At 41.4% G+C, this 20420-nt stretch overlaps 2 protein-coding genes and 2 pseudogenes across 7 annotated transcripts in view; 1 reads left to right on the top strand and 3 right to left on the bottom strand.

Moving 5' to 3' along the window:
• Positions 1 to 2205, bottom strand: part of LOC311130639 (C3 and PZP-like alpha-2-macroglobulin domain-containing protein 8) — a 47384-nt gene extending 45179 nt beyond the window's left edge. The window contains exon 1 of the mRNA XM_084163429.1: positions 1885 to 2205. Within this exon, the coding sequence (XP_084019555.1) occupies positions 1885 to 1964 (80 nt within the window). The 5' untranslated portion in view covers positions 1965 to 2205. The remainder of the gene's footprint in view (positions 1 to 1884) is intronic.
• Positions 2206 to 3427: 1222 nt separating this feature from the next.
• Positions 3428 to 6871, bottom strand: sac3d1 (SAC3 domain containing 1). 4 transcript variants are annotated; one of them, XM_084163322.1, is made up of 4 exons: positions 6626 to 6871; positions 6019 to 6400; positions 5645 to 5921; positions 3428 to 4262 (listed from the first exon to the last, which is right to left on the bottom strand). In XM_084163322.1, exons 2-4 carry the CDS (start codon positions 6271 to 6273, stop codon positions 3799 to 3801), a joined length of 996 nt encoding a protein of 331 aa, XP_084019448.1. In that variant the 5' UTR covers positions 6274 to 6400; positions 6626 to 6871; the 3' UTR covers positions 3428 to 3798. The 4 variants fall into 4 exon arrangements, with proteins under 4 accessions (XP_084019448.1, XP_084019446.1, XP_084019447.1 ...); XM_084163320.1 differs by having other exon boundaries at positions 6832 to 6871; XM_084163321.1 differs by lacking the exon at positions 6626 to 6871 and adding an exon at positions 6512 to 6571.
• Positions 6872 to 7226: 355 nt separating this feature from the next.
• LOC311131035 (HAUS augmin-like complex subunit 8) lies at positions 7227 to 9782 on the bottom strand (annotated as a pseudogene). The gene is made up of 10 exons: positions 9718 to 9782; positions 9351 to 9448; positions 9199 to 9260; positions 8956 to 9088; positions 8682 to 8799; positions 8488 to 8592; positions 8204 to 8368; positions 7862 to 8016; positions 7576 to 7717; positions 7227 to 7341 (listed from the first exon to the last, which is right to left on the bottom strand). The product of its transcript is annotated as an HAUS augmin-like complex subunit 8 (transcript).
• Positions 9783 to 10893: 1111 nt separating this feature from the next.
• On the top strand, positions 10894 to 20221 carry LOC311131182 (required for excision 1-B domain-containing protein-like; annotated as a pseudogene). The gene is made up of 5 exons (XR_014615341.1): positions 10894 to 11043; positions 11633 to 11715; positions 11836 to 12040; positions 19727 to 19814; positions 20059 to 20221. The product of XR_014615341.1 is annotated as a required for excision 1-B domain-containing protein-like (transcript).
• The last annotated feature ends 199 nt before the right edge of the window (positions 20222 to 20420 follow it).

Here is a 20420-nt window from a genome sequence, read left to right as displayed (position 1 = left end):
CTGGAACCACAAAACTAGAATGTTTTTTAAACATAACGACCAAGATTCCAGACAGTCATTCTGATATTTAGTCGAGGGAAGACAGCTATCAGAAGGGTTGGAGGCCAAAGGACATCCTCAGATGCAGATAAACATTCTAAAAGTCCAATTAAACTTTTACCAATGGTTGGCAAAAGACCTCCATAAATGAGAGCAAGGGAAGTGGCATTTTAAAGATCTCCAAAAGTTCACTGGCTTTAGTTTGGAGGCATACTTAGGTTCCATGATGTACTTTTATCACACTATTACGTTATTATTACTACAGTGTAATTACATGCTCATTTCACTTTTTCATGAGTTAAACTCAATAAAAATGTGATTACATTATTTAAAAAGCAGGTTCTGTGTGTCATTCAGGTGACCATTTTTCTAGACCTGGGAGCTCCCATCTGAAACTTTATTTGAGATCACTCAAACTAGAATGAGCATGGAATCCACCAACCCAGTTGCATGTCTGAGTGTCAGATCAGGTGGTTAGCATTACAGTGCTGGGAGCCAGAGGCTATCTAAGGATGTCTAAGTCCCAGAGTCATGAGAAAATCCCTTGGAAAATTGGGTTTTGAGAATAGCAAGATAATACGAGGAAATTGACTCTCAGCGTTTGATCTGCAGCAAGTTCAATCATCTCTTTGATAGGCCTGCGTCAGGTGCTGAGGACCATGCTTACTTTAATCACACAGGCAGATGCATTGAACTTCACAGTGGTTTCTGCCTGTCTCAGAGTTCAGTCTCCAATGCTTGAAGACTGATGTTCTTTTCTTAGGAAAGCTGGTATTAGTCCTGTAGCATTCTCTATGGTGTGGTGTGGTGGGCTTCCCTCTGGAGCACTTGGCAGCACAGCTTGTAACCCTTCATAATTAACACAGCCAAATTCTCCACAGTTCAGGATTAGGCTCTGTCATACTGTTGACTGCAGCCCAACTGATAGCATCAAAGAGCCCAAAGTCAAACGAATTTCAGTAGAGGTTTTTGTCAAACACAGGGAGGTGGAGGAACTAGTAGTATTGGAGGATAGTTTTCCATTCATAGGAAATAATATGTACACAAATCTAGTAAAGCATCTCATTGCTCTTAGGCTGTAATCTCTTTGTAATGTTCTTCTCCTACCAGAGATAATGGTGTATGAATGGTATATTATAAAATAAAACATTTCTGTTTCCCTTTTGTAAATGGGCTCTAAAACACTTACTGCAGCAGAACAGCAGTCCTGATTGACCTATTTTATAGGAACGACTATTTTTAACTGTTTAAATTTCAATAGTGTTGTTAATGCAAATAGGGGGTAGGTGAAAACTAATTAGAAAAACACTAACTTTTATCAGGGTTGATATTTGCTGCAAAGTACCACAAAGAACCCACAAATAAATAAACAATTGGGGCTCAAGCCTTCGATTTGCATCATATATCCCAAATGTCGTCTGCTTATGGGACATAGTATAATTTATAAAGCGTTGTAATAACATTTTAGAAGGAAAGAAATCCCATATTTCATGTGAAAACGTGTCGACAGCATCATCAATCCAACCGCAACTAAGGCGCAGAATGTGTCAAGTGAGTTCGATACATTGTTTCACGTTCATGGCATAATGAACAAACCCTCTTTATAAATCCATTTCATTCCAAACAATCCTGAATTCATTCCGCAAATGTAAAATTCAGCTTATAGTGAAAATGAAAAAAACTATACAAAACAATGCGATTTGTACATGTAAAAAATATTGCAATAAATTAAGTATTGATTGATCTGTTAAACTAGGAATGAACAAGGTGAAACAGTGTGGTTTTGCATATTACACTAAAAATAGCAACATGCTAATTTACAATAGAATTAGGTCAACCACTTACTGTCTTTCTTGTGCATAACTTCTGACGATGCAGATGAATAAAGTCCACGAGAGACACGCTGTCCAGCAGGACCTCCACATTCTCAATATTACCCCCAGTTTGCTGTGGCAAGAGTTTTAAAGTCGCCCTCAAGAGTTCAGACTTTCCCTCAACGCTTCAAATGTACAGTAGCTTCGACCAGCCTCTCATTCTTACGTAGCCTATTCATTGAGGCACTGATGTGTGAGCGCCAACTTCTGCCTCGAATCGGCAAGCAAGGATCAAGTTATCATCATCCCACTTCGAGAAATCCCGTTTCGGAGCAACTGGCTTTTTACGTTAGAGCTCAAGACACATAGACAGTCCTCTTTTTGCGTGCCTTATTCACCAGCCTGTTCCCTTCTGTCATATTTCAGCATTACAGATTATTAGTGTCCTCCCATCCCCTGAAATGTCGCACAATAGAAAATAGATCATGTTTATCCATTTATTTCCAGTGACTTGGTGTTGTCCTTTTCTTCTCCAACTGTGCCTCCTCGCCTCTTCGTAGTTTCAAAGCTTTTGTTCCGCTGGTTCGAGTCAGACCAGCTCCGATAGCCTAGGTCAGTGGATCCCAAACTTTTTCACTAGGGGGCCCCCCTTCCAGAATTAATTCCTGCAATGCTACACATTTTGTCATGGGTGTAAAGAAACTGTTGCAGTTTAAAGCTAATGTTCTTGCAATTCTATACATTTTGCCATGTCTAATGTGTATTCATGTGATATTTGAGTGACTAAATAATTACAACAATATCTATGGGCTAAAAAACCTAACTAAAAAAAACGTTAGCTGACATGGGCAAGTTGATCTGGACATTTTTGACAAGATAAATCACTCTCTAAGGTATGCAATGACTAACATGACAAAGGGGGCCCCCTGCTTCTCATCATGTACTGGACTAGCCTGGAGTAAAAATGTCTTTGCAGTTGGCATTACAATTGTACTAATCAGCGGAGTCTACTTAGCGGTCTAATTAATCCAGGCATGATCTTTGATTAACCTGAAATAGCCAGATCACTTCTAAGTATGAATATTATTTAATGTTGCCTACATGCAATATTGGATGAGAACCCTCTTAATTTGGGTGTGTACTAATGTTAGGAGAAATATCAGGGTAGTTCAAATTAACCTCTGTCACAGTCATAATCTGCTTGCAGTGCTCACACGCTCCAGGTAAACCTTTGGCCCCCTCAAGTGGCAAATTGTGAACACTGATAACTGTAATACAATCTGGACAATCATTTCCACTGAATGAGCACTTGCATGCTTTTCCATAGTCTATCAGCGCTTCATACAATTCACAAGGATTCATTAGAAATAGACACTTATATTTACCTGTTTAGTTAGAGGAAAGCAGCCTGTCACACCCACTCCAGCCTCGCATGTCCATCCTTCCAAATGTCATTTCGTTGACTCGTGTGAGAAGCCTGAACTTTGAGGCTACACCCACTCATACCACTACAGCACTCACATGTCAGTAGCGCTGGCAGAGAAGTCAAGTGAAAATGCATGAAAGAAAACAGATTAAATTCTTCAAAAATAGTTGCTTTATTTTAAAACCATAGGCAGCAGAAGTCAAAAACAATTATACAGTATATAAAACATGGCAATACGTGTGTTTTCTAAATTACACATACATTTCTTGTATGATCGGGTGATCTCTGTCATAATGAAATGTTTGATTTGTATAAAAAAGCAACTTTATAATCACACAACATTATGTGTAAATGTAACAGGTATCGATGTTAAGGGAACACCATTAAATCGTAACATTCACAATTCACATTAAAACAAGTTTATTTAAAAAACAACTTAAAAATCAATCAAATCAAAAGCATCTCAGTCTTCTTGGAGCAGGCAGGCCGCAGTTTATCCAATGTCCATGTCTGTTCATATCAAGTGCAGCCGTGAATGATGCTACCAACAGTGAGATCACTCTGCTTCCTGTCCACCAGTTCATGAAAGTGTGCACACTGTAGCTTCCCAGCCTCTGGCTCAGTGAAGGAGGTCTTGGAGAAGACCACAGAGTCCCCGTGGACTTCCACCCCGTGGGCCTGGCACAGCTGGGTGGTGAGGGGGACGTCTAGGGCCAGGATGTGGGCCAGCTTGTGGAGGGGGAAGCGGCAGTTCTTGCTGCTGTGTCCGTGGCTGTAGAGTAGCAGCAGGTCCCTGCGACAGGCCTCTAGGTGCCGGTGCAGGGCACAGCTCTGCAGGAAGTTCAGGCTGTGGGCCAATCGGAAGAGTCGTACAGGGTTGCGCTCCATGAAGGCCCGGCTCACTGACAGGGCCAGACGCATGACAGGGGAGGAGCGTATCCGCTCTGGCAGCTCCATGGTGTGCTGTGTGGCACGACTTGAACCTGGATAAATGATACAGGAAATATGAGTCTGTTTAGAGAGAAGACACAGTAGATCAAAATATAGAATCGTCTGGAAATTTTAAGAAAATTACTGACGATGTTCTGTGGTCAGAGGCGATAGGACAGCCACCTGTTGCTTTTCAGTACACTCAGCTGTCAGTTTCTATGGTGTGTTTCCTCCTTTAGTGAAATTACAAGCTTGTAATGTGCAGTAACACCATCACTAATCATATGCAGCTCTTTTACACAATATTGGTCCTTTGGACATTTCTATTTCTTTCATATCATGTGTACCATTGGTGAACCCAACCCTGTCCCCAGAGAGGCTGTGATTCAATTATCTTTAAGAGTAGTGCTCTGTATGTCAGCTATCTGTATGAAATTACGAGTGTTTTAACCATGCACCTTTCTTACAACGGGCGAAGACATAACATGAGTTTCCCAAAACACCAAGCAGAGAGAACGGTCGCTAAGTACGTCGTTGGAGCATGTGTTGATACTGATAGGATCGAAAGGGAGCGCTGCTATCGGATCAGCTTTCTCCATTCAAATATTTCCTTAACATTAAAATTATTCCACAATACTGACGACAGATCAGCTCCTAGAGAGATATTACCACTTATGGCTGCAAATATTGAGGTTGGCTTATCACCAATTTGGCACATTATGGCGCCAATGTTCGGCTTCACATCATGAAATATGTTGACAAATTACAGACAGTAGCAAAATAAAACTCAATTGATTGAACATTAAATGTATTTGAATATGATTGAAATGGGCCTATAGCTTACTGTTTGTATTTTAATGCAGTCATCTCGGTTTATTTAAGCATTTTTTTTATACGTCGCTTGTTTGTATCAATTGCAAAGACATTGGCAACTTTGTATTTGTAGTCAACTTTTTTCTGAAGTTATCGGCGTCACAGAGAGACAGAATCACGTGGTTTATCCATGTTTAGCGGAAAGCTGTGTATAAATTGACGCTAGCTATACATTCAGTGTGTGCTTAGTTGACTGCCATTATTTCATCCTTCTAGCAGCTTTACATGCAAGGCTGCCATTCAAAATAACTAGTACAAAGAAAATGCCAGTCGACTAAGCACTCACTGAATGTGTAGCTAACGTTAGCTAGCTAGGCTGTGTGCTTGCTTGCCAGTGTTAGCTTACTGTACCGCGAGGGCAAAAAAGCATCTAACGACGCACTTAGCTAGCGGTTCTACGAGTGGTCTGAGGCAGGCGTTAGATTACGAGCGTTTTCAAGTGAAACCTTAATAACGATGGTTTTGGGAAACAGCTCAGAGATTTAACGACACTCCTACGAAGGTTCTAACGATGAACTAAGCTTTAAGATGCTTTTGGGGAACCGGGCCCAGGACTACTCACCCAGGTTGTAGAGGAGACCGAGGGCCTGGAACTCCTCCTGGTTGGGGTGCTTTCCACTGGTGTAGCAGTCCAGCAGCCAGCTGAGGCTCTCCTGCAGGTGGGTGTCATTGATGCGCGGGTCGTAGAGGCGCAGGGGCTCCCCACACAGCCGGTAGGAGGCGTAGATCAGGAAGCGGATCGTCCTCTCCAGCACGGCCACACAGTCAGTACCAGACACCCTCTGGATGATCATATCCTGTCTCACACTGCGCAGCCGGTCAAAGACAAAGTCATACACCTAGAAATGCACATAACAAGAAGAAGTGTGTTGATGAAATGTTGCATAAAATATAATGACAAGATAACAGCGAAGGCATACAGTGGAGATGACTAGCCTCTGTCCATGGACGCAGTGTGGGGGAGGCAGCGATGTTGTCGATGAGGTAGAACACAGTCTTTAGCAGCACAGCTGGTGGTCGCAGGTCACTAGGTCGAGTGGAGTCCTTCCCTGCTGCAGGTCTAGCATACTCCTTTACCACTCTCGAGGGGTCAGCTCTGGGCCAGTGTTCTCGCTCGGTGCCCGCCAACACCTCAAATCGGTGGAGTAAGTTCTGGGCCTCCCTGTCCTGCAGCTCGCGGACAGGGCACATAGACAGGCAGACACCCCTGGGGACAGACTCCTGCTTCCTCTCCTCTTGTACTTCTCGCCATACCCCCTCGTTGTGGTGTTGCCTCCACTCCCTTTCCACGGGCTGTCCTCTCCTTCTGGAGTGGGAACTATTCAAGGGACAAAAGGGATATATTTTATCAAGCCTCAAAATACTGTCACTGAGAAAGAATAGTGACAAGTGCATTAAGTATAATGGACGCAACACTAGCGGTCCTTACAAAACCATGTTTATAGCGGGAATGGCATTATTTCATCCTTCTAGCAGCTTTACATGCAAGGCTGACATTCAAAATAACTAGTACGAAGAAAATGCGAGTCGACTAAGCACTCACTGAATGTATAGCTAACGTTAGCTAGCTAGGCTGTGTGCTTGCTTTCCAGTGTTAGCTTACTGTACCGCGACTTGATTCTACATAATACTGTGCAAGATTATTTTCTTATCCATTTTCCACGATGCTACAGATAATTTAGAAATTCCAATTCATCTTAAAAACGTGGATAAACACTTATATTTGGATCAAACCAAACAAAAACTCACACACGACGGCTCGCCCGCTTGTTGTTCATTGGTTAACTGTGACGGCATTGACGTCACTTGTCAGAATGAGCCAATCAGCAACAACGCATTTCACGATGCCCCTACGTCACATCGGGTGAACGGAAGTTTCGCAATGAATGTCAAATGGATCAATTTGCAGCAATATCATATGGATACTTTTTTTTTTTACAATTGAAACACTTCGAGCTGACAGAAATTTCTTCCAAGATCAAGGCATTTGAAAAGCACGTAAAATACTATTACATATTGAGGTATACAATTTATTAGAAAGTTTTACAAAATAATTCCCATGGTCAGTAATTCATGTAATTAAATTAACTATGTTAACAAAAACTATAGACTGTACATGCTATAATATGTTCTCCAATGCGGCTTCACTGTTTGGGGCACTCTTTGGTCAAGCAAAGCTCCTCCTCCTCTAAGGCCTGCTGAATCCGAACCATCTGGCGACTGACCAGTGATGACAGCTCCAACAACTCTGAAAGACCCCTGTGAAGAAGGAAATCCTGTGGTCACCAAAACAAAAATAAACCCACTACACATTCATTAATTGTTTATCATGTCTTTGGAAAACGTTATAGTGTCTTGAAGTGACACTATAATGTTAGTATCTTGACAAGTGTAAACACTTAGCTTATGCGTGCATGCACATACAGTAAATCAGTCAAAGGGCAAGACTCACTAAAAAATGACATGTCTTAGGTCTCTAATCTATAGTCTTACCCTGAGAGCTGTTCACTGATGTCCTGTGCAGCAGTTTTCATCCCTCTTCGGCACTCAGCAGATTTCTCATTGTCATGCTGAGCTCCCTGTGTGCACTGCAGTAACACTTCCTCACTCTCCTTCAGGCTAGCAGTGGCTTTATCTGCGGTTTTAGCATTCATTTTAGCATTCAAACACATTCATAGGAAATCATATCCTATGCGTAAGCAGTAAATCCGTTTTTAACTCTGATGTAGGTTTTTCGCTTCACTCCAGTAAAGAAAGAATTGAATGGAATAATACCAACCCAGAAATGTCATTCTGTCCCCCTCAATGAAGAAGTTCTTCACTGGCAGCTCATGACGTGGGTGTTGACTGTGGTGGCAAAAGGCTTGTATTCCTGTGTGAACTGCTTGATAGCATCAGCCACAGGAGTTAGTGCTGTGATCTGAAAACATAACATTTATGATTATTCAAAATCAAAGATCTGATTGTTTTACATGTTACAAGCAATTTATCTTTTGTAATTCAAATCAACAACCATCCCATAATGATAACACACGCAAAACACACAGGATAACAACTTCTTCAGCTTCACAACTTGTTTACATAAATCAAAGATTGTTTAGGATGTATTGAGAGAAATTACCTCTGACCTGTATATCGAGCAGGTCGTCCAGCTGCTTGTTCTTCTCCAAGAGGTGGTACTGGCACTTCTTCTCATGGACTTCCTTCCGTAGCTGCTCCTATTCCTCCATCACTGATCAAATACGCCCCCCACCCCTGCCTTCAATTTCTGGCTTTTATTCTCCATCTGAAGTCAAACAGAACCATCAGAGTAGGTTAAGTAAAAGGTTAATCCTAATGGGTAGAATACCAATAAAACATGTTGTCCGATTTAGAAAAACACTAAATACAATAGTTAGTAGTTACCTTTGCTGTGAGGTAGGCCAACAAGAATGTCTGCATCTCTAGAGTATCTTTTCGTGTTCATCGTTTCGTTCAGGATCTACTGCTGGGTTTGGTAAGACGTCTTGTCTGTAGTATAAGTGAGACATAGCATGTTAACTGTTATTGTTGATTCCCAAATGTTTTTTTTTTAATCATCATGATCTGAATAAAAGGACAGTTTAGCTTTAATGGCAGACACATCAAAGTCTGGGCGAAGACAGTGACCATCTAAGATTGTGGATTGCAGAATACTTGTTCCTAATTGTGACGGCTCAAGGACACTGGACATCAGTGCTGGAGGATAGAAAGTGTTATGTCGTAAGCATATCATCTCAGACTTGGGCTCTCTACACTAAACCAACTCCACATGGCCAAAGACATTGGGAAAATAAACAGGTTGGCCATGGTAGATCACAGCCAAACATCTCACTGATCACTGGAAGCACTCACAAGTAGGATTGCGAAATGACTGAGGAGCCATAGAACGCCTTGCGGGAGAGCCCACCTGTGGTTTAACACCACCTGGTTTAGGTGGGGCAGGCCTTGGTGGCACGAAGGTGGACTCATTGGTGAGGGAATTGTTCTGTGGAAAAGTACATGGGTGCAATTAGTTAAAATTGTGAGAACTAACTACTAATCAATAAAATAAAATAAAAGAAGAGATCAGCAATTGACATTAACTCATAACACTACCTTGGCGAGAGGTGCCTTTTCAACAGGTTGCAGAAATCAAGACTTCACTATTGTTTCAGCAGCTGAAAACAGTATAAAGTTATTTGTAACATTGAAAACATTGCTAATTGTAAAACAAATGTTTAAGTGTCATTAAAATAGTACTTTCTAACTTACATGTAATTTCTTTCCAGCTCCACTGCTGTTGCCTTTGCTGGTGTTTCCAGTTCCACTGTTGTTGCTCTTGTTGTTTTCACTCACAGCTTTGGAACTGAAAATAACAACATAAAACTTTAAAAACATGTAGCCTAACGGTAAATACAGCTAATAAAAGATGTTGAGATCCACAAGATAATGACAACACATAAGTTATGTATCCGTACAGATTTTCTTTTAACGTGTTCACAACAACACTGCTAGTTAGCAGCTGATCACACCATCACATAAAGTTATCAGTTAAATTGCATCAATTAGATTAATATTTTGTAAACATACAATTATATTAGCTTTATACATGGATAAAAAAACATGTTTAACTACCTTTTTGAATCTCCAAGCGTAGGTTTCTGACTTTAGGGAACAGATGGAGGTTTTCTTGATGCCATTTCTTTCAAGTGAACCGCGTGTACGACAACTTTAATGTCCGGCTTGAAACAAATCCTGTGACGATGATAGTGATAAATTCTTAACCTGTGTTACAAAACCTGTTTAGCAAACACAATATTGTTTCTTGAAATTCAAAATGTAAAATTTACTTATGAACTCTAAAATAAATATAGACCACTATTAATGTTACTTTTATGTAAAATGTTGTAGCCATAGAGAGATCCTATTAAATTACTAGAGGGGCTATGCTATGTCATAAATGGTAATGTCTAGATGGGATTGAGAATTTACATCAAAAGTAGATTTTTTTTTGCATTTTAGCTAACCCTAACCCTTTTCCTAACCTTACCCAATTCTCCTAACCTGCAACATTAATTATCCTAATCTGCTGTGTAAGTTCTCCTTAACCTGCTTCGAAAAGCCAATTTTGACAAAAGCTGTATCACTAATAGACAAAACCGTCATAAACCCTCAAGTGGTCAGGGAGAAATCCAAAGCAGTCTAATTGGAATGAATGGCAGTAGAGGCATAATCCTGATACTTATGCATGAAAATAAAAGTAAGGCATGTAATGTATCAGAAATTGTGTAATGTAATTATTGTCAACCTTGAATATTGTCATATAATTATAAATACAGTTTATACAGGTTTTACAGAAATATTCTGAATAAATAGCCTCTAAAATATATTTAAACAGACCATAAATGTCTCAATTTTGGTTTTCTTGGAAAGCTGCGAGTGCTATTATATGATACAATACCAGTACTTGTTGAATTTACAACTTCTATCATCAACTGATTTCAGCCAGTGTATGGCTGTGGATTGACTGCATTGTTTGAGTGGAATGTTGGCAAATTGGCAGTTAATTAGAAAAATGAATGGAATCATTCCTCTAAAACTGTCTGGCTAGCTAGCTAACAAACATACAGTGCAGATAAATTCTTCAAATTCATTATTTTACACGATCTTATCACAGCACTGGCAAACCATGGTTGACCAACTCCCTGACCAAAATGGCTGACCTTTATAAGAAGGTTCACGTCCATTCTGGACTTCTAATTCCTAATTCTATGGTTGTAGCAACCTCTGGTTCTAGTTGTACCATCGGACAGAATTTAAGGTTGAACATAAACACTGGACGTATATTTGTCTTCAAAATAGTTGAATCGCGATGAACACCGGTAAATCGATACGTGCTACTGTTTTAGACCTCGCTTATTAACCAAGCTGTACATCGACATTTTCAAGAACATTGCCATGGTAAGTTTGTGTATTATTGCAGTACATTTCTTTGAGGCAACAACATGCAGTTTGTATATGAAAGTTAGATAGCTCGCGTGGGCTAATTAAGTTAAGTGAGGAACACAGGGCAATATTATATATTAAGTGAGGAACACAGGGCAATATTAAGAAGCTAGCTACAATGCTAAGTAGGTATGTTGTTGTGGAACTAGCAAGCTAACTAGCTATAACAATGTCGTTTAACTAAAGTTATTTAGCTAATAAACAAATGCTACCCACTGGACACACACTGGTTGAATCAACTTTGTTTCCACGTCATTGCAATGAAATTACGTTGAACCAACGTGGAATAGACGTTGAATTGACGTCTGTACCCAGTGGGGTAGCTAACTTAAATAGACGTTGCCAAGTTCTGCAAAACGTGTTGTAACCATGTCAATCTAACTAACACCAGCTCCCAAAAATAGTTATAGTAAAGGTATATATGCTAACTATCTTTCGTGTATGAAAATGTATGCACTCACTAACTGTAAGTGGCTCTGGATAAGAGCATCTGCTAAATGACTAAAATGTAGAAAATGTGTTCACATTATGTCCATCCTCCTAGGTACCCACAGACTTTCAAGCATTGGTCCATCGATTTTATGCCGTTCAAGCTGAAAGGGTAGAAGCTTACAGGCTTTTCGACGAGTAAGTAGGCCTAAATTATTTTCAAAATTGATACATAGATGCACCTCCTGCCTTTATGTTCACTTAAAGTAGGTTGATGAAGGTGGTCTAATTAACATCATGTTGTTTATTTCTCTCCAGAGGCCATGAAGCATACTTGAGGACAGGGCCCCACTATGACTTTGACCACTACAGACAGCTGGTGCACGAGATAACGCAGGCTTTCTGCGGTCTCTCGAAGGAGGTGTTGGAGATCAAGGAGCGGCTGCACCAAGACTTCGACCGTCCAGATCTCTCTGAACACATTGACAAGCTGCAGAGTAAAGAGAAGCAGAAGCTTGAGCTGGTAAACAGTCTCTCTTACCCAGTACACTTTAGCCTGAGTGCCAGTCTGTTTGTGCTATCATGTCAAAAATGGCTTGACTATGTGCAATGGAGTTGGCAAGAACACAAACAGATCTGGGACCAGGCTACAGACCCCCCCCCCCCCCCCCTCATGAATTGAAACATTGTATTGGTGTAAACATGGGATTAATTAATTGTCTAGCATATCTTTTTTTACTCCAGGTTCAGTGGGACTGAATCGAAGTGCAGGCTCTGTGTTGCAGTGACAGTGCTCAGTTGACTGATGTTGGATCTTAGGGATTACATATGGATGTTAAGCATTGAGTTTTATACAGCTTTGATGAGTCTTCTTCAGTTGAACATGCATATATTTACAGTACATGTACAATACTGCAGTGTTCTGAACTCCAGTCCTGGGGATCTACTGCATGTGCATACTTTTATTCAAGTCCATTAATATCACACCTAATTCAGACTCTGGGCCATCAATAGCAGAATCCGGTTTCTTAATAATGGGCTAGAACAAATGCCACCACACCCAGCAGCTCTCCAGGACCAGTTAGAGGATTCTGCAATAGACGGGTTAGCTGACAACATCACAAAGTCAATGTATGCGCGTCGATGGGGCAGAAGTCTGTGTGTTATGATTTTGGACGGTCAGATAGCTAGCAACAATGACAAGAAACTGCCATGTGAGGAATTGTAGGTGTCCTATTTCAGCTAGTTGGATCTTGTTATTGATGCGTCTTGTTTTGACTCGTCACGTCTATGCTAATATGGCAAAAATGTGTTAGCTAGCTAACCAACAGCTGTAACGATGTATTTGAGAGACAACAAGTTCTCATTGTGCAGATGTATTTATGTTTTCAATAAAGATTTGAAGAGGAAATATACAGGTAACTGCCAAAATAAAGGAAACACTAACATAAGGTGTCTTAATAGGGTGTTGGGCCACCACGAGCCGCCAGAACAGTTTCAATGCGTATTGGCATAAATTCTACAAGTCTCTGGAACTTTGGAGGGATGCGACACCATTCTTCCATGAGAAATTCTATCATTTGGTGTTTTGTTGATGGTGTTGGAAAATGCTTTCTCGGGCTCCACTCCAGAATCTCCCTTAAGTGTTTTATTTTTTATTTAACTTGTATTTATTAATGGGAACCTAGTGAGATCAGGGTCTCATTTACAATGGTGCCCTGAGGACAACAATACAACAAATTCAAAATGATCAATAAAACATAAACTACAAATTACAGAATCAACACTACAGCTTCAAACACCACAAATACAATTATTCAATCCAAACAGTTGCAATTCTCAACATCAAAGTCCTAAACTGCCCTAGAGGCACCAGCGAGTCAAGATGTAGGGAGTTTTGTAGGCTATTCCAAAAATGGGGGGCACCAAAACTGAAGGCAGATTTACCTAAATCGGTACGTAGTAGTGGAACCTTGAGTTAACCATCCCTGTGAATTGTTTTGGTGTCTCATATGTTTACATTTTAACAGTGAGGTCAGTCGGAAGCTTGTGTAAACAAAGAGGGAATAATGAAGTGATCTACAGGACTTTATTGAGGACCATCCAACCTTTTGTTACAGGATGCAGTGATGCGTATTAAAACACTTGTGATAAAGCGAAGGGCGTTATGGTAGACTGCATCCAAAGGTTCAAGAGTAGTGGCTGCTGCATTCCGATAAATGGTGTCACCATAGTCAGGAACTGGCGGGAAAGTTGACTATAATCTGCTTCCTGCTGTTTAGCTCTTAAACGTCAAATTATTGTCAATCCAAAACGCCAGCTATTTACAGGATGAAAGAACCATTCAATGCATAAATGTGTAAGCCATCTGAAATATTTCTAAGAGAATAAGAAACAGCATACATTTAGTTTTTCCTGCATTAAGTACCAATTTGAAATCAACAAGGACTTTCTGCAAGGTCGGAATTGCAGCTCCAACAGCCTGGTCAGTCGTAGGTGCAATAGCGTACATAAGTTTAATCTGCATACAGATGAATGTAGTTTGTCCCGTGTAGCTCAGTTGGTAGAGCATGGCGCTTGCAACGCCAGGGTTGTGGGTTCGATTCCCACGGGGGGCCAGTATGAAAATGCACTCACTAACTGTAAGTCGCTCTGGATAAGAGCGTCTGCTAAATGACTAAAATGTAAATGTAATGTTACAGGTTTTTGCAGATAGACCAATATTATTTGTATAAATAGTTAAGAGGACAGGTCCCAAAATCTACCCCTGTGGGATACCTTTAGTAATATCGAGGTGACTTCTGGGTGATCTGAAAAGTCATAGTCAATCGATCAATAATATAATAATACTTTTAGCAAAAAAAAAATTCAAATTACGATCTGTAGAAACAATGAGAATAAAGGTTCAGAACTTTTGTATGTGTATATACAGTGAGGGAAAAAAGTATTTGATCCCCTGCTGATTTTGTACGTTTGCCCACTGACAAAGACATGATCAGTCTATAACTTTAATGGTAGGTTTATTTGAACAGTGAGAGACAGAATAACAACAACAAAATCCAGAAAAACGCATGTCAAAAATGTTATAAATTGATTTGCATTTTAATGAGGGAAATAAGTATTTGACCCCTCTGCAAAACATGACTTAGTACTTGGTGGCAAAACCCTTGTTGGCAATCACAGAGGTCAGACGTTTCTTGTAGTTGGCCACCAGGTTTGCACACATCTCAGGAGGGATTTTATCCCACTCCTCTTTGCAGATCTTCTCCAAGTCATTAAGGTTTCGAGGCTGACGTTTGGCAACTCGAACCTTCAGCTCCCTCCACAGATTTTCTTTGATGCGGTGAAGTTGTCCTGTCCCCTTAGCAGAAAAACACCCCCAAAGCATAATGTTTCCACCTCCATGTTTGACGGTGGGGATGGTGTTCTTGGGGTCATAGGCAGCATTCCTCCTCCAAACACGGCGAGTTGAGTTGATGCCAAATAGCTCGATTTTGGTCTCATCTGACCACAACACCTTCACCCAGTTCTCCTCTGAATCATTCAGATGTTCATTGGCAAACTTCAGACGGGCCTGTATATGTGCTTTCTTGAGCAGGGGGACCTTGCGGGCGCTGCAGGATTTCAGTCCTTCACAGCGTAGTGTGTTACCAATTGTTTTCTTGGTGACTATGGTCCCAGCTGCCTTGAGATCATTGACAAGATCCTCCCGTGTAGTTCTGGGCTGATTCCTCACCGTTCTCATGATCATTGCAACTCCACGAGGTGAGATCTTGCATGGAGCCCCAGGCCGAGGGACATTGACAGTTCTTTTGTGTTTCTTCCATTTGCGAATAATCACACCAACTGTTGTCACCTTCTCACCAAGCTGCTTGGCGATGGTCTTGTAGCCCATTCCAGCCTTGTGTAGGTCTACAATCTTGTCCCTGACATCTTTGGAAAGCTCTTTGGTCTTGGCCATGGTGGAGAGTTTGGAATCTGATTGATTGATTGCTTCTGTGGACAGGTGTCTTTTATACAGGTAACAAACTGAGATTAGGAGCACTCCCTTTAAGAGTGCGCTCCTAATCTCAGCTCGTTACCTGTATAAAAGACACCTGGGAGCCAGAAATCTTTCTGATTGAGAGGGGGTCAAATACTTATTTCACTCATTAAAATGCAAATCAATTTATAAAATGTTTGACATGCGTTTTTCTGGATTTTGTTGTTATTATTCTGTCTCTCACTGTTCAAATAAACCTACCATTAAAATTATAATCATTTCTTTGTCAGTGGGCAAACGTACCAAATCAGCAGGGGATCAAATACTTTTTTCCCTCACTGTATATGTATGTATGTATATATGTATGTGTATATATATATATATATATATATATATATATATATATGTGTGTGTATGCGAGGAAAAAAAACATATGGGGGATTGGAAGTGATGCAGACAGTTACATTGATGGAAGTTACAATCTATCTGAAATATTAAAGCTGATCTACCCCCTAAAAAATAAAAAATAAATATAGAGGTGACTTGACACCATCAGAAGGCACACATTGTGTTCTGTTTGACAGATAGTTCCCAAACAACTTGTAAGACATTGGTCGAGGCCCATTTCAGACAACCTTTGAATGAGTAGGGGATGTTCAACAGTATCAAAGGCCTTGGAGAGGTCTATAAATATGGCAGCACAGTGATTCCTATGATCTAAGCAATTTAATATAATATTTAAGACAAGCGTAGCTGCTGAAACGGTGCTATGTCCAGGTCTAAAACCAGACTGGTACACATTAAGAATATAATTTAAGTTATAAAGGAAATCGAATACATTTGTATTTGTCACATGCGCCGAATACAACAGTGAAATGCTTACTTACAAGCCCTTAACCAACAATGCAGTTTTAAGAAATAATACCCAAAAAAATCACAAAAAAATACAATCTAAAATAATATGAAATAAAAGTAACAAATAATTAAAGAGCAGCAGTAAAAAATAACAATAGCGAGGCTATATACAGGGGGTACCGGTACCGAGTCAATGTGCGGGGGCACCGGTTAGTCGAGGTAATTTAGGTAATATGTACATGTAGGTAGAGTTATTAAAGTGATTATGCATAGATAATAAACAGAGAGTAGCAGCAACGTAAAGGGGAGGGGAGGGGAGGGGGGGGGGTGCAATGCAAATAGTCTGGGTAGCCATTTTATTAGATGTTCAGGAGTCTTATGGCTTGGGGGGTAGAAGCTGTTTAGAAGCTTCTCGGACCTAGACTTGGCGTTCTGGTACCGCTTGCCGTGCGATAGTCTATGACAATTTTTAGGGCCTTCCTCTGACACCGCCTGGTATAGAGGTCCTGGATGGCAGGAAGCTTGGCCCCAGTGATGTACTGGGCCGTACGCACTACCCTCTGTAGTGCTTTGCGGTCGGAGGCCGAGTAGTTGCCATACCAGGCAGTGATGCAACCAGTCAGAATGCTCTCGATGGTGCAGCTGTAGAACCTTTTGAGGATCTGAGGACCCATGCCAAATCTTTTCAGTCTCCTTAGGGGGAATAGGTTTTGTTGTGCCCTCTTCACGACTGTCTTGGTGTGCTTGGACCATGTTAGTTTGTTGGTGATGGTGACACCAAGGAACTTGAAGCTCTCAACCTGCTCCACTACAGCCCCTTCGATGAGAATGGGGGCGTGCTCGGTCCTCTTCTTTTTCCTGTAGTCCACAATCATCTCCTTTGTCTTGATCACGTTGAGGGAGAGGTTGTTGTCCTGGCACCACACGGCCAGGTCTCTGACCTCCTCCCTATAGGCTGTCTCGTCGTTTTCGGTGATCAGGCCTACCACTGTTGTGTCATCGGCAAACTTAATGATGGTGTTTGAGTCGTGCCTGGCCATGCAGTTATGAGTGAACATGGAGTACAGGAGGGGACTAAGCACGCACCCTTGAGGGGCCCCCGTGTTGAGGATCAGCGTGGCGGATGTGTTGTTACCTACCCTTACCACCTGGGGGCGGCCCGTCAGGAAGTCCAGGATCCAGTTGCAGAGGGAGGTGTTTAGTCCCAGGGTCCTTAGCTTAGTGATGAGCTTTGAGGGCACTATGGTGTTGAACGCTGAGCTGTAGTTAATGAATAGAATTCTCACATAGGTGTTCCTTTTGTCCAGGTGTGAAAGGGCAGTGTGGAGCTACAGTTTATCATGAGATACTCTACCTCAGGCGAGCAAAACCTCAAGACTTCCTTAGATATCGTGCACCAGCTGTTGTTTACAAATATACATAGACCGCCACCCATTGTCTTACCAGAGGCTGCCGTTCTATCCTGCCGATACAGTATATAAGCCGCCAGCTGTATGTTATTCATGTCTTCGTTCAGCCACGACTCTGTGAAACGTAAGATATTCGTTTTTAATGTCCCGTTGGTAGGATATTTGTGCCTGTAGTTCATCCACTTTATTATCAAGCGATTGTAAATTGGCCAATGGTATCAATGGCAAAGGCAGATTAGTCAGGTACTTGAGAGTTTGCCAGTGATTCTAACATTTTTGCAAGGCAAGATAGTTTAGAAATTGGGCAGTAGTTATCTAGGTCAGGATCTCCACCAAGGGGGAGGGCATGTGCTGCCTTCCAGATCTTAGGGATAGCACCAGAAGCCGTTGTTAAATTAAAATGTGGGTCAAAGGTTCTAAAATGAGGGGGGCAGAAAGCTGCAGTAGAAAGGGACCAAGTGAATCAACCTGTGTGTATTTTTTGTTGTTGACATAAATGTTTTGCAAGGCACTTAATACATCATTGACATGAAATGGTTCAAATGAAAGAAAGAGCGAGGGCCTGGAAGTGCATCATTCTCTGCTATGTTTAGAGGTGAATAAAGGACTCCCTCTAGTGGAACTTGAGGTATTTTCAGAAACCATTCTGTAAAATAGATGGCCAGCGGAGGCAAAATGGTTATTAAAAGCACCAACAGTGTCATTTTTGTCTCTTATGGGACCAGAGGCTGCCATAACCTGCTGGGGCAATGAGGGGGTGGTGTTTTTTTTCTCCAAAGATTTTACCACTTTCCAGAATTTAGCTGGATTTCCACCACTCTGATACACAATTCAAGAAGTATGTTGACTTTGCTTTTCTAACCAGAGTAAGACATCTATTTCTCAAATGTCTGAAGGACTGCCAGTCAGAGGTAGAATCAGTCAATCCAGCCTAAACCCAAGCTAATTTTCTTTCATGAAATCTTTCAGACAATTTATGCATGGGTTAGATCTGTCCTTTACCTTTAATCTCTTATATGGGGCATGCTTATCTGCAACAGAGTTAAACAGAGGTAAAACATTTTAAGGATCAGAGAGAGAGCACACACCCTCCCAATCATACAACCCCAGGTCATACAGGAAATGTTGCTCATTGCAAGTGTTCAATTGGGTTGCGATCTGGTGACTGAGACACACACACACTTTAAACCCCCTATTCGCCTTTGAGACCTCTTTCAAAGTCAGATCTTTTCTTCTAGCCATGGTAGCCAAAATAATGGGCTGCTGGGCATTTTTATATATGACCCTAAGCATGATGGGATGTTAAATGCTTTATTAACTCAGGAACCACACCTGTGTGGAAGCACCTGCTTTCAATATACCTCGATTTCCTAATCGTTTCCTTTATTTTGGCAGTTACCTGTTGTCAACAATCCGTTGATTCTAAGCCAACCACACCTGTTTTTGTACATGGTTGTGCACGCATCGGTTTTGTTGCTGAACAACCCACCCTTCTATAGTGCATGACCTCCAAGGTTCATTATAAGACTTCTTTCAGTCAGCCACAAGGGGTCAGGTTTGTCCTCTGAGAATGTAACAAATATCCTGTATTTTCTGCTTCATTGTTCAGGGATTGTACATGACTAGGTAATTTAGAGACGCATAGGGTCAGACATTGTTCTTGTTATCAATCGAGAGAAGGTAACATGCAACAAATGTCTCAAATAGTAGAGAAACCTTTTAAGGATCTGACATCGTAATGCACAATTGTAATGTGAAGCGCAGAATCTCAGGCAGTAAACAGGAGAATTTAACAAGATTTAAATAATGGCTTTCATTTCCACGCTATCAATTTTCACAATGTCAGATGTCTGGCATCGGCTTTCCTTCTTCTGGGCAAGGCTCGGGCTGGTATTAACATTTGATTGCCCCAGCTCAACGTTTGATAAATGGTTTGCACATGTCTGATGTGTCTTGTCCACAGACGGCCAAGCTGCAGCTGGCAAAGCAGAACGCTCAGGATCACCCAGAAGATGAGGGCTGCAGGAGAAGATCCAGGAGATCAAGCAGGAGTAAGAGCAGATTTCACTCCTCCTTTCAGCACTTTATCTCCCCACTGACCCACCCAATCCCTCAATGTGCTGACTCCAAAACTGAGTGTTGTAGCTGCAGAAGCGGCTCAGTGTCTCGTTAAGCTGCTCCATTGTCATGTCCGATCACTGATTTCGTTTTTCATTAGGCCTACCTGCTGTTTGCATGCAGACTACTCACAGGAATGCACTCAATCCTCTTATACCTCTGTCTCCCCTCCTGCAGCATCATAAAAAATATAGAGGCCCTGAGTGAGATCCTGCAGGACTTTAAATACGACTCGGAGGAGTCGGCGTGATGGGGACTCCCTGGAGGCTGCTGCCCAGACAGGGATTGATGGACTCCTCTGCTGCAACTTTCCTCTTTGTATTCATTTGCCTAAGTTATTGATCCCTCCCTTGCGCCACCTGACTGCTGCAGTTTCTTGCGGCCCAGGGTCATTCCGTACCCTGCGTGTCTCTGTGTGTGTGCGCCTGTGTGGCCTTAGCAAAAAAGCAATATTTGCTCTTGTCCTGTCTTGTAAATATTTTGAAGGAAACAAATATTGCCTTAAATATACTTCAATAATCTAACAATTGCTCTGAATT

The sequence above is a fragment of the Coregonus lavaretus genome (genome assembly GCF_964263955.1).
Source record: "Coregonus lavaretus genome assembly, chromosome: 6".
Classification (NCBI taxonomy): domain Eukaryota; kingdom Metazoa; phylum Chordata; class Actinopteri; order Salmoniformes; family Salmonidae; genus Coregonus; species Coregonus lavaretus.
The sequence above is the reverse complement of the archived record's forward strand: the minus strand, read 5'-3'. Positions and strand labels throughout refer to the sequence as shown.